We start from the raw sequence: 15,902 nt of genomic DNA, 5'->3' as shown, positions 1-15,902 counted from the left end.
TCTTGATAAACATACCTATTTATTTTTTATATATATGGTATGTAAGCACTGTGCTGTTTGTGGAATTTTGTGCTGTTCTTCTATGTTTCTTGTTTGTGATTTTGTGTTCTATGTTTTTGGTGTTTGCCCAGTGCCACTAAACCGGTTTAAGTTTAAACGTTTTGCTACTAAGTTTGTTTCTGTAGCTGTTTGTATAAATATTCATCACATGTGTTTTGGTGTGTTTATTTATAAAAGTAGGAAGCCTACATGAACGACCGTTTGTCATGAAACAGATTTCTTCGTTAGCTTCACATCTACGCAGATTTGATTCCAAACAGAAGACATCACAGGCAAGCTGTTATGATTCTACTCTGCCTCTAATCTCTGAAAAGAAGACAGAAACATCTTTTCGTCTTCTCAGCCCCTATACCTCGATTAGAGCCAACATTTTCTAGTTCCGGGATGCAAGTTAAGTCAGGTCCTGGAACAGCTCCTGTATACTACAGCGACAACCCCCTCAACCCAAAACTTGCTGTGATCTTGTTTGAAGGCATCAATATCATCTCCTCCTTTGGGACAATGAACCTGACCCATAGGTTTTGGTTTCGACCGCTAGATTTATGCTTGTAATTTTCTTTGATTAGTAATCAGTGGAAACCACAGGGTCAAGCCATAAAATCTAACATTTAATGATAACCTTGTTAGAGGCACAAGTTTCTAGGTAAAGAATTCACATAAGACAAAGTGTTGGTCATGAATGTAGCAAAGGAACATTTTAAAGGAATACGAAATGTTTTGAAAGGCTAGTTTTCAAGATGTTCGTGTTTTGAAGAGATAAACACAAAATTAAAAAAGGCTGGAAGGGTAGTTTTCAGATATGTATATATAATAGTATCATTTTGATGTATAAATGGTCAAAACGAAAAAGTCTTACGCACAAATTTTGCTCGCTACAGTTGTGTTTACTTCACCAGGTTTTGAAAAATGTATATTAATTACTACATGATTGTTATCCGAAAGCGTGTATCTTATAGCCCAGATTTGTATATACTGATGATTTTGAAATACGACAAGATCATTTTATACTCTCGAGAAAATTAACAAGTCAGATATTGTAATATGCTTACAAACATCGACTATTTACTCTAATTGGGATACCTCTTAAAACATAATTTTATTCTAGTTGTAGTTTTATTCTATTTGATGTTCGAAGGTAGATCACCCAAAATATAGTTGGAACACGTTACAATAACGTTCATATGAAAACGAGTTCGTGCTATTCGAGCGAAAGCCTCGCAAAACCTGTTTATCAGTGCAAGTTAATGGCAACGCAGGGTGCCTTAGGGTTTTCATCCATCCCCCATACATGAGAACAATACTTTTTCTTGCATACCGAAAATATAAATTCAAGTGCAATTTTGACGATGTAAGTTTTGCTTTTAAATATTCCACTATATTGCGATTGCGAAGTTGTTTATTAATGCCAAAGTCATGACGCACAGTTATTTGAAGTGACGTCAAACTGTTACCGATTGACGTCGCCGTTAAAAGGTTTCATTTCATTTTGTATTTATACTTTTGTTGATGGACATTTTTCTGACACCGCTCTTTTAAATCAATCTTTTTTTTATTTAGTATCATTGTCCATTTGAATATTAGAATGAAATGGCGCGTAGATGCACGTGTGTCGTCTTACCCCGGCAGCGTAAGCCAGAAATTTCCAGGTCCGGTAAAAACTCAGAAACGCATGTGTGTTATGCAAGAACAAAGTTTCCACACCTCTTATTCAACAAAGTCTCTAAAGAGTAAACATACGTTTCAACAAGTAATTTTTGAGAAGAATGTTTCTAGATGCTTTAAGGTATATTAATAAAAAGCGTTTCAGAGGCCTTAAAACCCCCAATCAAATGGAGCAAAAAACTTATGCCCAAGTATTATAACACCTCATAATGATACAAGCTGAGGTTTATATCATGACAGTAAACCATGCACATTGTGTTGAGCTCAAATCCATAACCGGTCATGAGCTAGGTGCGTTACCAACTTAGCTTTCCTAAGAACATTAATTACTAAGCCATTCATTGCCAAGTAAATAATGGGGGTCTTTAGTCGGTTATCTGCCCTTGTCAAACAGGTGCTCGTTTGGTGGCGCTGTTGTCGAATAGGTCCCTAGTTTACTTCCGTATTACAGATCGATAACAGTGGTGATAAAATTCCGATAAAATTTGTAAATATTCAATTGATATCGCAACATGGCTTCAAATTTTTGCACCTTATCATTAGGCCAGCTTAAAACGGAGCTAAGGCGACGCAATGCAAAGTTGACTGGACGGAAGAAGGAATTAATCGAAAGGTAAACTTGTCAAAATGTAGCCCGAGGACAACTAGTTGTTAAATCGATATCTTGATAATTTTAGTTGTTTAACAAATGATTTTATCATTTTAGTAATGTTAATAAAGTTTTGAAATGTGAACACTTTTGTGTTTTTATTGCAATGACTTTTAGCTGATTATATGCTCGTGTTTACATGTATTTTACGACAAAATACAGTGAGTGGGGAAATTTTTAACACAATATATGGTAACACAAGTTAATTTCGTATATTTCCAGACTGGAGGCATATGACAGGAACCACAATTTCAACAGGGAAGAAGATCTTCTACCAGAATTCAACATGAGCCTGTCCAAGACTAGTGGATACAGAGATGTAAATTCAGATGCTAAAATGGCACCAATAACAATGGAGAAGGCCATCGAATACATGGACCAGTACCGGGTGGAGTTTGATGCGAAGGTAAAAGACCTGTACGACGACAAGTTTCTTCTATACATGCGACTGTTTTCGGCACCATCTCTGGACTTTGTTCGTGGGGCATGTAAAGCAGAAATGAGGAAGAAGGTTAATTATGTTGTAGACATTTCTTTACACAAGAATGGATATATTCATGAAGCACAGTGTGAATGTGGTGCAGGAGAAGGCCCATTTGGACATTGCAAACATGTTAGAACTATGATATATGCATGTTGTAAATTTGTTAAAGATGGAGAATTTAAAGTTGAGACAACATGCACAGAAAAATTGCAGTCATTTCACAAAGCAAAAAAGCATACTGGTTCCCCCCTTAAGGCTCGAGATTTAAACTTGGGCGGTGCAGATATTTGTGACATTAAAGATTTTGACCCTCGGCCACAAAAAATCCGTAAAGTTGATGGATATCAAGACTATTTTCACAATATTTGTATGAATTTTAGGGGTATATCAAAGACACCAATTTTTCAGACATTCAGCCCAGCCAATATTCGTGCAATTTCCAATGACCATGATTATTTTGAAGTATCTCATGAAGACAATTTCCTGGAACAATGTAAAATAACTAAACTAAGTGACAAGGACAGGGATGACATTGAAATGTATACTAGGGGACAAAACAAGAACGACCGATGGTTTGAAGAACGAGAGAAAAGAATTCAGTCATCTTATTTTCACCGTGTGTGTACTGCAGCAGAAAGAACCGACTTACATGACTTGGCAAAGTCCTTTGTTCGGGGAAAAGGATTAAAACCTACAGAAGCAATGCGCCATGGAATTCAGTATGAAAAGGACGCCATCCATCAATATGAAAGCAAAAATAATGTCAAAGTAAAACCATGTGGGATATTTGTATCAAAAAACCTTCCGTTTTTAGGTGCATCACCCGATGGCATTGTAGATGAAAACCTACTTATTGAAGTTAAGTGCCCCTTCAGTGCTAAACACAAAAAATATCACTGTGCCATACTTGAAAGAGACAAATGGAAATCTGACTTTGAGTACTAAGCATCCATATTATTTTCAAATTCAGGGTCAGCTGTTCTGTGCAGAAAGACAATTTTGTGATTTGGTAATATACACCTTGAGTGATATTTTGTTAACTAGAATTCATCGGAATGAGAACTTTATTGCACACATGATATGCAAGCTTGACCAGTTCAATACTTCACATTTCAGAGCCGCAATTCTTGAAAAGTACTTTTATAAAACTTAAGTGTTTTGAACTGTTTTATAACAACTTAAAGCTGCACCCTCACAGATTGACAGTTTTGAAATATATTTATTTCTTTTATCTTAGAATAAGTCTTATAAGATAGTTCACAATAGAATGTATCTCTATCTCATTTATTTGGAATCTGTTAGAATAAATTTCAGTTTTTTAAAGTTTTAGTTTGAGAGTGCAGCTTTAACTCTGACTTTGTTGATTGAAAACTATTTGTGAACAATGTATCATTGTGAAACACTTGTTTCCATTTATTAGCTGTATATATGTATAAGGTCTTAGTTGAATGTAAAATAAAAATGGTTTAATGTTTTATTTGTATTATTTTTTATCTGGTTTATCAAATAGAAAGGACTGGTGTCTTTATACAGTAACACGTGAAAGGTAGCAGATTGGTCGAGTATAAAGATGATAAGAGTATTATGCTTCGACTGGTGTTTGAATGTAAATAAATGAAAATCAATGTTACATATAAATCCCAAATTTTATTATCACTAATGTGCAAGTAGTGCACACCTGCCACATATTGTTTAAATACTTTGACCTCATGTCATATCCAAAGATTTTTAAAAAAACTTCGGCTTCAACATAAGAATACATAAGAAGCATAAGCTCTGATGAGCTTTTGAGCGACAAACGGATTCATGTTTGCTTTAATGAATACCATGCACAAGACACACGTGATTAAGAACCATTTATCGTGTGAAAACCAGTACTATTATCAGCGGAGTCGATATTCTCACCTGACGGCCAATATGATGTCAATTTAAATTTAATTTTAGTACACATAATACCAGAGACATGTGACTGTGTCTATTTTATAAAACCTTGTTGGCACAAGTAACACATTAAAGAAAACATCAGCATTTTTAAATATTTATTTACAAAAAAACACAACATAAACAGTAAATGTTAAAGCAGCACTCTTACTCCCAAATAAGATTAATAGACCAAAAAGGTTGAATAAATGTTGAAAACTATGGTTCTTTTGAAGGATCTTTTGATCTTGCTATCACTTATTAATACTTTTTATAAATGCATTATATAATAAGAAGTTAAAGCTTTATCACTCATTTTTTTGTTATACGTGTGTAAGTTCTGATTTTGAATGAGAGTGTTGCTTTAATATAAAGGTGAACATATTTTTGTAAGTTCAGGCATATGAGGGCACAATGCCATTTCTAAAATTACACAGCATAAAACACACAAAAATTATTTCAGATGAGAGTTTGGTTTCTGTTGCTATCATGGGCTCTGTCAGTATCTTGTATGTTTTCGCCAGTCCAATAATCCTCTCTACATGCACCCGTTTACTTGCAATTTTCCGATCTCTTATCACAGTTTCATTGGACATTCTATTTTTTTTTCTTAAAGAATGTTGGAATGTTAATAAATACATCATGCGGCGCAAAAATGTCCTGTACATTAAAACCTTTGTCGGCCATAATACTGTCTTTTTTATCGCACATCTTAGCTAATGAGCTACGCTCCACAATCTGCCTGTCACTTGTTGAGCCTCCGTATGAAGGTGACACATATGAAACCAAACCCCCTGGTGAAGTTCCTATCAGTACTTTGACAGTGTTCTTGTTTTTATATGTTGAAAACGTGGCTTGCTGGGCGGTTGGGTTTTTAGGTTTTTTAATTGGACATTCTGTTCCATCTACTATAACACGTGTAATTGGGTAGTTTCTTTTGAAACTGCTTGGAGCAAAGTGCTTAACAAGTTCTTGGCTCGGCCAGATGTTGAGTTCCCTCCACTGTTTCTCCATGAAGAGAATCGATGTAATGAATATGTTTGAAATTACACTTTCAGCAACACTGAACATTCTAGACAGTTCAAAGCTTGTTGTGTGTCGCCTAAGTTTCATTAACACAATTAAAAATTGGTCAGGCACAGTCACACTAATAACAGAGTGATATATATAGTTCAGATGATATGCTGCTGGTCCAAGTGTACTCAAAACAAACATAAATTTCAAATAATTTTCAAGTCCAGTATAAAAATGAACTGCTGCTGAATCATGTTCAAAGTTATAAATAGAAAATGCTGGTTGTTTTGGTGTCTGAACCACAGCATCTACATATGAAGGTATCCCTTGCATATCAGTTTCAACTTCAGATACAGTTTCAGTGTCCATTGGAATTACTTCCTCAACTGCCCCAACATCCAAATCATCTGAAACAATTTCTAACATCTGAGCAATAAACTCTGGCTGTGGCTCTTCACTGATATTCGAAATGTCGTGGAATAGCTTCCTCTTTCTAGCATCTCGAGAGAGACATCTGTCCTTGCGTGCCCTCTTCTTCTGCAATGTGTCTTGGCATGTCCAAGAAAACACACTTGGAACGGCGGTTTTTCGGAGAGCCTTTTTCTGTCGTTCGACCCCTGAAATGTAAAAAAGAAATAGAAATATTAAATATCAAAATCATAGCCACCATTTATGATTAAAAAAATAGTTATGATTTCTAAGTAAGTCTTGCACAGGTGGGGTTTGGGTGGGGGTTTTGCACAAGTTTATTGTTTTACCCCCCCCCCCCACCCACATTACAGGAGGATAAAAGGGGAAATGAGAGAACAGGGAGAGGGGGTTGCAGAGTCACTACATAATCTGACAAAATTCTGGTATGCGGAAAATAACCATTAAGAACAGATTCGAAAGATATACATACGGACTGCACTGTACATTTACTGATTTAGTTCCTTGACATGTATATTGTATATATGGTCAGTGCGCAAATTAGGGCTGCTATTTTTTATTTGCATTGAAATCTTTTATATTTATAATGAATTAAAACATATACAAACGCATTATTCTCACCAGAATACGTCTCAGAGTGGTAATCATCTCCCGTGAAATGATTCTCACAGATATACGAGTACTTCGTAGGTGACCACATTTCGAACTTCGATTTTCCCCTTTTAATTGCGTGCACCCATGCATCTCGTCGGGCTTTGTCCTTCGGAAACTTATGACGTCCTTTTCGTGAACAAAATGGTACAACACAAGTTGTTTCAGGCATGATTAATCACTTTCAATGTATAACTGTCAAACGCTTGGGTAAACAACAATGGCGTGGATGAATTGATAAGATCCGAGGATACCCGGATAAAGGACCTACTCGACAGCAGCGCCACCTATAGTGGGATTTGGGGCAGATAACCCGCTAAAGTCGCTAATTGGCATCAATAAACGTATAATTAACTGAGATTTTTAAAAAATTTACAAGGACGAAAATTATCAGCGATTTCTGAGCATCCATTTACCTTAACGAGATACAAACAACGTCATAACACAAAAATCGAATATATATGCAAGTTTCTTTTTCAATGAATCTGGGTTTACCCCATTATCTTTTATGAGATTAAAATTTTGTGGAGTTTTGCAGGTGGGTATATATGTAGTTATTTCGCTACTTGGCTTGGTTTATACTAACTTATGTTAGTATAACTATAAGATATGGAAGACAGTTATAAGCTGAAAGGAATACCTCAGAAGTCAGGTTTACTGGACGAAACCATTCATCAAGGCCAAGAGAGAACTTGCCTCTTGTTGATTCAACCCAACGTACTCCTCGGTGAGAGACGAGCAGGCAACAAATATACAATTTTAACCACCCTCCAATGTCCCAGGGTCTGTAGTTTTACCTTATTTGGTTTTATATGTATATGTAAAAGAGGCAATTTAAAAAGTTAACAATAATTTTGTTAAACTACATTAACCACTTGTTCAATACTAATGAAGGCTAACGATAACCCTCGCCCTGGTCACAACAAATGACATGTACCTGCTGTTCTCAACACTTGTCAATGTCTGCATAAGATAAGAACAACTGACACAGCTTTATTACATGTATGAGTTGTTTTATTGACTTTTATTGCTTACTTAAACGTAAATAATGAAAATACCTTGGATATTTTATGGGACATTGGGATTTGCCTTTGTAGGTATGTGTCATAATTAAATATAATTATTGTGTAATTGGGATAAGTTTGTTTGAATGTTGCACTGACAACTAGCTCATAAGCCTAACCTTCAACTTGTATAAAGGCGCTAAGATAAAGACTTAACAGATTACGATTAAATTACTTTATGCGACAAGACAGCATTAAAACTTATCAAAATATCATCATTTGTTAAAGCCTGACTTTCGATTCTAATGTAAAACTGCTTGCATTAGATGGAAAATATGTAAACATGAGAGCAATCGAACTTGGCCTTTTACTATTTCTTTCCCCAAGTAGTGCGGTCAATGTTGAGCCTGGCAACTTGTCCGGACTCTTGGATAGCTTTCCCGAGTCGTGTTATTTCTTTGCTCAACACGAGAGTGCATCCTTCAATGAAGCAGAGGTATACTATTTAAAACAGCGATGTTCTTATCTTTTACCATTTTACAAAAATTCAAAAATGACCTCTATCTACTTTGAACATTTTTTGTGATTACTTTTTTATTTTTGTCAAGAGTCCTGCTCCATATATAGCATATATTAGAAATGAAACTTCATCTGAAATAAGGTCAAATACACTTACAAAGTTTTCTTTGATATTTGCTCCCACTTTGCTGTAATATTATGTGTTCCCTCATTGTTTATTGTTTATGGCAAGTGCCGCCAGCTCCATATACTGCATACAATTTCAAACGTTTTGGTACCACTATTCCTACCACTATTCCCTTAAATCATTGAGTGTATCTACACTATTATGTACGCAGTGCATAACGGAATATTCATCTATTTCAGCATTTTTGTCAAGCCCATGGCGCTCACCTGATTACTATTGACGATGTTCATGAAAACAACTGTGTGCTGAGTGTTGTTGAGGACCACAAAGGTAAGGCAGCTACTGTTTTAATGCACTTCATGAGGTTTCACTAGGTTTTAAATAGAGACGTATTATACTGGATGTTAAATATGGACGGGTTCCACTAGGTGCAATGGCAAATAACAATGAAATGCGTTGGCTTTATCGCGCATGTATGTGTAAACAAATTATAATCACATATCGCTGAGTATGTTACCAGCTTCATATTCGTAACTACGCGTCCCGCAGCGCTGACTACCGATGTCTTACAGATGCAAGATCTGCGATTGTCCGCACTGATAAAATAGTTAGCGTATTTTCTGCTAAATCCACTCTGCTTGTAGTGTACCTTCCATTTTAAGAGTTCTTTGGTGGATTGGACTTACAGACAGCATCATCGAGGGCGAGTGGAAATGGATACCGAGTGACGAATCGCCGTCTTTTACCTTCTGAGATAAAGGTAGGAAGGGTGTCGTTCGAAGCCTCTAAGAAGGTGGTGGCACCTACTACTCATGGCGAGGAGTACGAGACGTGATTTTAAGGAAGAGGTAGACCTTTGAAGGCAACTCAAGAATGACATTGTGGGGAAGGGGAAAGTGTTATTCCAGAACCTTTGTTCAACTTAAGCATCTAATATATAACACATTTTTATAAATTATACAGGTTGTGAATAACTACTTACTAGACATCAACGTTCTGCAGGTCACAGCTCACGTGATCAGGACTGTGTGGCCCTTCACCACTCGTTTCACTACAATTGAGAAAACCCCTAAGTATTTAAGGGCACATGCCCATGTCGACGAGGTTCTTCATTATGCATTTCACGTATCATTTCAAATACCTTGGTAGTTATTGAACGATATCTGTGAAAAAAGGTAGGTATTTAGAGCTGTGGCACATTACCAGGACTTTATCGGTGGTACCACTACAACCAAAAAGAGGCATGATGGCAAATACACCATGAAATATACCCCTATCTGTGAATAAATGATACTATTTGAGGGCTGTGTCACAACTTGACCAGGGATGTGCCATCCTTCATGACTAATTGCACTTAAAATGGCACGGTGACTATTTTACCATGAAACATCGTCTTATATGTGTAAAACCGTAAATGTGTTCAGTGGTTTCACATGTCCAAGCAGGGCGGTTATTATCTATTATAACCTACAAATGGCATGATAACCATTATATCACAAAGATACTCCTGTCTATGAGAACATGTATAAGTATTTTATGGCGGTGTCACATGGCCAGGATTGTAAGGTAATTAATTACTCGTACCACGACATATTGCAGGATAAAACACACTCCTATCTGTGAGAAACTGTAAGTAGTGTGATGATTTGGGCTTGTTTGTTAACTTAATATATAAATAAACAAATAGTTCCTGCGCTGAAATGAATTAGATATTCTCTACAATGTTATCTTCGGATTAAGATTGAATTACATCCCTTTGTTTTTCTATTGTCGAATAATCAGGAAATTAAAGTCATTGTTTCTTACTTACAAAGCAAGTTATTATTGTAAATCAAATAATGTATTTGGAAGATCCGTACCGTTTATTAAAAATGAAAAACCTTTTTTTAAATCAGTGGAAAACAAATGAAATATTAGGCATATAGTTTATAATATCAGTAAATCTTAACAGTTATATATTATTTAATCAGTTCTTATTGCACATTAAAAAATAATCATATCTTAAAGTAATCAGGTTTTTCTCAAGATTTTGCTGTGCTCAACAACTCAGAAATCAGGAAAAATCATATGGTCAAAAACATTCCCCACACACTTCCGGTAAAAGGAATGTGGAAAGCTTCAGTTAAAATCCTTTGAAAGTAATATATAATGCAGCGTTTTGCCGTGAATTGGTCAGCATTTCCGTTTCCATTCCAAGACCTGAATTATCGAAGAGAGCAGATCCATCATTTGAATGAACCTAGCCGACTTCACGAAAAGTTAATTATTGAATTGAGCCGTTACAACTAGAGTTCGATATTCTGCATAATGTTAGGCCACACCAAATTAATAACTTGTTCATCGGATTTCCCGCACCTATTTCTTCAGAAAAGCAAAACAAATATTTTTATTTTTTTATCACTTGCGCCCGCACCATTTTATTTTACGAGCGCTAATTTGTTTAGTAGAATGTAGCCTTTTCCCTTATAACTGTGTTTTTCGATCGCAACAATTATCAAAGCACCGGCTAGTCTCAACATGCAGCCGGTCTAATTAGAGTCTATAAACGATGTAGACCCGGATACAAGCGTCACAGATGATCGAGACTAAATTGGAAACATGAAAACATTTATTTCACTTCCTGATTCTTGAAAATTACGTGAACAAATGATAATTCTACCACCATTTAAAGTTTGATTTAATTTTAGACAAATGTGTTTGTTTTAATATGGCTAACGCTTAAAGTAAACGTATACATACTGGGCAAGAAGTGCTGAATTTCACCGTGAATGACAGTGATTATCCAAAATTTGAAATTGATTCGGGCATGTTTGACGGGAATTCGGATGACCGTTACCTTGAAAAGACAGTTTCCAATCGGTCATCTATACCATCTACACCTGTCCAGGTAAAAATTTCAAGCGTGTATTTTCACTTCTTTGTTGTTAGCAAATATGATGTATTTTTGTATTATTTGTTGCCTTCAAAAATATACATTTAATGATTTATGCATGTTTGTTTTTAATTTGCTACAGATCAAAGTATAGTGTTTATTTAATTCATATGCAATGCATGTACAGTAATAGAAAAATAAAGTTTGGCCAAGAAACGAGCACCACTTTTCTTGTGGTATCATCAAACTGTTTCAGTAATGCATACAACATTATACTACAATGAACATTTATGTATAATATTGCTTATTAAAATTTCAGATTCCTCCGATGCAGCAGATCATGAAATTCCTGTCCCCATGAGGCAACGAGAGCGTGCTTGTGGTGGAGGCCTTGGTCGCCGATGAGTCAATGTTCGTGGAAAGTAGGATGACGCTAAAAATTTACCTGACTGATAACTATATGTGCTTCATGCAATCCAGTGAGTTTTACCATTCACAAAAAAAACATCAAACAAGCAGGAGTGTGTATATTTTGTTAATATTAGTCAAACAGGATAAAAAAATGGTGTCAGACTGTGTGATTGGAAAAAGGTATTAATCACACTTTGTGTTGCGAATAAATGTTTGTAGATTTTTTAGATGTCCATGTGTATGTTTAAACTATATTTGGAAATCATTCAAGTGTTAAATATTTATGCTGATTGTATTTTTTTTGTCTAAGAAAAAATATTGCATATTCTTGTATTTTCTTGAAATATTTTTTTTTCTAAAAAAATGACACAATCAGTATTTGCAGTACAAAAGAAGTAGAAGTGTCTTTTGTATTTCTATTACTTGTCTAAATTTGAACAAGATATCTAAAAAAAAAATAAGGAAAATCTGCGAGTTTAAAAAGATAGGCGTTAAATTCTGAAAAATCCTAAAATCAATCTGGCACTGGCTGTAATTTTCTGTGACATATTTGGTGCTAAAATGGTTTACAATACGGTGTAGGATTTTTGTAAATTTTCTTCCAGAACTAAGATGGATACCAAGGCCAATCGTGTAGTCATTGCAAGAGTGATAGCTTTAGTTTATATTTGATTGCAAATGCCTATATTTATTTTGTGAGTTATTTTTCAAGTCACCTTGTCTAGTCTTTTCCATGGCATGAGATATGACAATTTATTATTTTTATTTTTATAGAGAATTATTTTTAACCAAGTTTTCCTAAAGAAAAGTGGAAAACCTAGTTAATAGATTTGGATATGCCATTGGGCAGGCAGGTGGCTGTGACCATTGGCGCTTGTGTCCTTGCTTCTACTTAGCCATGCATAGGCTATTTTGAAAAAAATAAATCAAAAAGGTTGAAAAAACTGGAAAACTGTGTTTTTGTGTTCTCTCATTTATTTAATATTTTAAAGAAATACATTTGCTTGATCTCAAATAGCATTTATTTGATTTCAAAACTAATATTTGTATAGAATTATCTTTTAGTGTTATCATTCTTTCACTGGATGTTATCCTTGTACTGTTTACAATATCATTGTTTAGTTAATAAGTGAATAAAATGTGAGCAAAAGTTAGTTAAATGACTATATATATTTGTTCGCTCTTCGCTCGCTCCTCTTTTTTGCTAAATGCAAAACAAATATTTTTATTATTATTTCGCTCGCTCGCCCCATTATTTTTTGGAAAAAAATCCGATGAACAAGTTATCAATTTGGTGTGGCCTTATGTGCTATGTGGCAAAATCACAGAAGATGATTTTATCACAAAGTTGTATATACGAAGTGTATGAAGAAGATGTTTAAAAAACATTTTGATGACAATCAGTCAAAATTGATGACCAGAATGTTGTTCACGACTGCAACGAACACTCGAAGAAGACTATGACAATGGGTGTGCAAGGTCACAACGATTCGTTTTCATTTTTTGATACCATAACATTTAATCCCATTGCCGCTGCGGGACGCGTAGTCTCCTAACATTGGTGGTCCTAAGGGAGTTGGCTGTTGTTAACATTATACAATAAAGCTACTTATCTTGAAGACGAATCTACCCCGAAGCTTTTATAAACTAAAAATATATATACTCTGCAGTTAATACTCGCGAAAAAGGCATCGTCCAAGTGAGAGCATAAATAAAGTTATATCACACTAAAGCTACTTATCATGAAGACGAATCTACTCTGAAGCTTTTATATACTAAAGAAATATATACTCTGCAGTTAGTACTCGCGAAATAGGCATCGTCCAAGTGAGAGCATAAATAAACTTATATCCCACCACAATTGGTCAGTCTGTCTGTGGACAAGGTTGGGTTAACATCAACGCAGGTCAATGAGTTAGTGTTCTATCATCGTTGAAATAGCAACGTATTGTTGAAAGACTTCGGCGGGTCTTCATATTGCGCGACTCTCTCGGAGACAATTATTACTTAAATAAAGGTGTTTATTGAATACTATCTATTAATTTAGAAGGGTATTTTGATATAGTGCAAGGGTGAAGCTGCATTCAGAAAAAAATGAAATCGAGTTGAAAGTTGTACTTAGAAGATTATAGGGAATTTATTATTGTTGAGGTAATAGTAAGATGACCTTAAGTAACATCTACATGACCAAGATTGTAATATTAACTGTTCTTTCAACCACGAGTACACCTTGAATCAAACTCTCATTATGACAACTCGTACGTAGATTGAATACATTGTTGCCCTTGAGGCGTTGTCTGTTTCCACGCCATATAAGTTATATTATTTTGCTATTCGAAATAATCCGACATGCTTAAAATCAGATTATAGAAATCAAAGTACTAAAAGTACTGATGGTATGTGCGCTTCGCATGCACAGTTGGTTGCGCATGCATCAGTACTGTTAAAAACCTCAAGAGTCTGTATATTTGCCTTTAAATAACATAATGTTGTTATCTTATACAGATTATTGTTTGTTTGTTGTTGTTTCGGCAGATGGTATTTCCTTTTAGTTTTGATATCGTGTTATTTTGTTGTTGTTTATTATTTCAGATCAGGATCAGAGACGATTACGATCGAATAGGAAATGATGTCCTTAACCATGTGTTGCATCAAATAAGTTTATCACGAAGCACAGTTTTTGTTCTCAGAAATATATTTTCAATGCAAATACAATTATTGTAATGATGTCCGTAGAAAACAGCAATAACAAAAACAAATATTTCTAATTCTAACTTACGAACTGTTAAAACTGGAGGAATGTGCCTATTTGGCTGAACCACCTGTGTTTGTGCCTCCTGTGTTAAATAAATTGCGTGAATGCGCACCCTACGAAATTGGAGGAAGATTACAATGACGAACTTTTACATTAGAACATGTTTTGTCTAAAATTGCACATCAACGAAGATATGTTTCAGGGTCTATATTTGATTTTTGACACCTAGCTTGTCCCTTTTGTGTGAAGGTATTTATAATCTAAATTATAGGAAATGTCAAAATAAGTATTATGGTTGTATTCAGAAGAAAACTGCTAAACAAACAAGACTGAATGTCTCTCGGACAAAACTTCATTTCTCCAAAGCCCCTATTACTCGTTTGGAGCCAACATGTTTTGGTTCCAGACGAGTCCATACAACTAAAAAAGACCAAACAAGTTACATCAAACCCTTGATCCCAGGTTGAGGAGTCACGTGACTTTGATGGTGACGTTAATTTCTAAATAATCTTTTTACTAATAAATACATAAAAATATTTCTTAGCGTATAAAAGACTAAACTATTTTTGCTTCTGTACGTGTGAAATATTTTTAATTTGCTTATGTTTTAACGATGCAATATTAACCAAAATTTCAACTTGACGGAATTCTGTAGAGCGATGCAACACTGTGTACTCCTTGAAAAATATGGCCAAGGAATGCATCGTGAAAATGCACATATATTAAAAATATATATGGGACGCGTTTAAATAACGATAGGCCAAGAGAAACGTGCATTGTTACGGCTCAATCGCACCGCGAGAGAGGCGGAATCGTTACAAGACCTCCTTGGTATGTAGTTTCATTTTGATTGGTTCAATAATTGAAAGAAGCAATCAAAACTACCAATAAGCAATAGTATTCAAAATTAGTAAATCCTAATGAAAACCCTTGCGCGATTGACAACAAAAGGCATTTACATACTGTTCTAAGCTTGTGTAAATACCTAAATAAGATAAGAACAATTCACACAGTGCACTTACATATTTGAATTGCTTTATTGAATTTTACTCTTTAATAAAACGAAAATAATGAAGTTTCCAGGGCTGTGTATTGAACCTGGATCTTGCCTTTGTTTGTAGGAAACCTAACTATAATATTATACTTAAGTAAATGGCTGATGTGAATCAAATAAAATTGAAAACATGTCTCAAATTTTCCAACTAATGGCAGCAGATAACAACTGACATGGAAAGTAGTGTGGTGATGTTCGTTTAATGTATGTTGTCTTACAACGATTTTGTCGCTTGATTGATGTTGGTTCGGCCCCTTGGCCATTGTTCCTTAAGGATCTATTTGAACCACG

At 35.1% G+C, this 15,902-nt stretch overlaps 1 protein-coding gene and 1 pseudogene across 1 annotated transcript; one reads left to right on the top strand and one right to left on the bottom strand.

Annotated features, from left to right (window-relative positions):
* The first annotated feature begins 2,157 nt into the window (after nucleotides 1-2,157).
* Nucleotides 2,158-3,800, top strand: LOC128204374 (uncharacterized). Its single transcript, XM_052905791.1, has 2 exons — nucleotides 2,158-2,335; nucleotides 2,594-3,800. Exons 1-2 carry the CDS (start codon nucleotides 2,235-2,237, stop codon nucleotides 3,798-3,800), a joined length of 1,308 nt encoding a protein of 435 aa, XP_052761751.1. The 5' UTR covers nucleotides 2,158-2,234.
* Nucleotides 3,801-4,946: 1,146 nt separating this feature from the next.
* On the bottom strand, nucleotides 4,947-7,142 carry LOC128204373 (uncharacterized; annotated as a pseudogene).
* Nucleotides 7,143-15,902: the final 8,760 nt, after the last annotated feature.

Source organism: Mya arenaria, chromosome 10, assembly GCF_026914265.1.
Source record: "Mya arenaria isolate MELC-2E11 chromosome 10, ASM2691426v1".
NCBI classification, from domain to species: domain Eukaryota; kingdom Metazoa; phylum Mollusca; class Bivalvia; order Myida; family Myidae; genus Mya; species Mya arenaria.
The sequence above is the reverse complement of the archived record's forward strand: the minus strand, read 5'-3'. Positions and strand labels throughout refer to the sequence as shown.

Coding starts and splice junctions, on each gene's coding strand:
- LOC128204374 (XM_052905791.1), top strand. CDS start 2,235: ATGGCTTCAAATTTTTGCACCTTATCATTAGGCCAGCTTAAAACGGAG. Junction 2,336..2,593: donor AAGAAGGAATTAATCGAAAG/GTAAACTTGTCA, acceptor GTATATTTCCAG/ACTGGAGGCATATGACAGGA.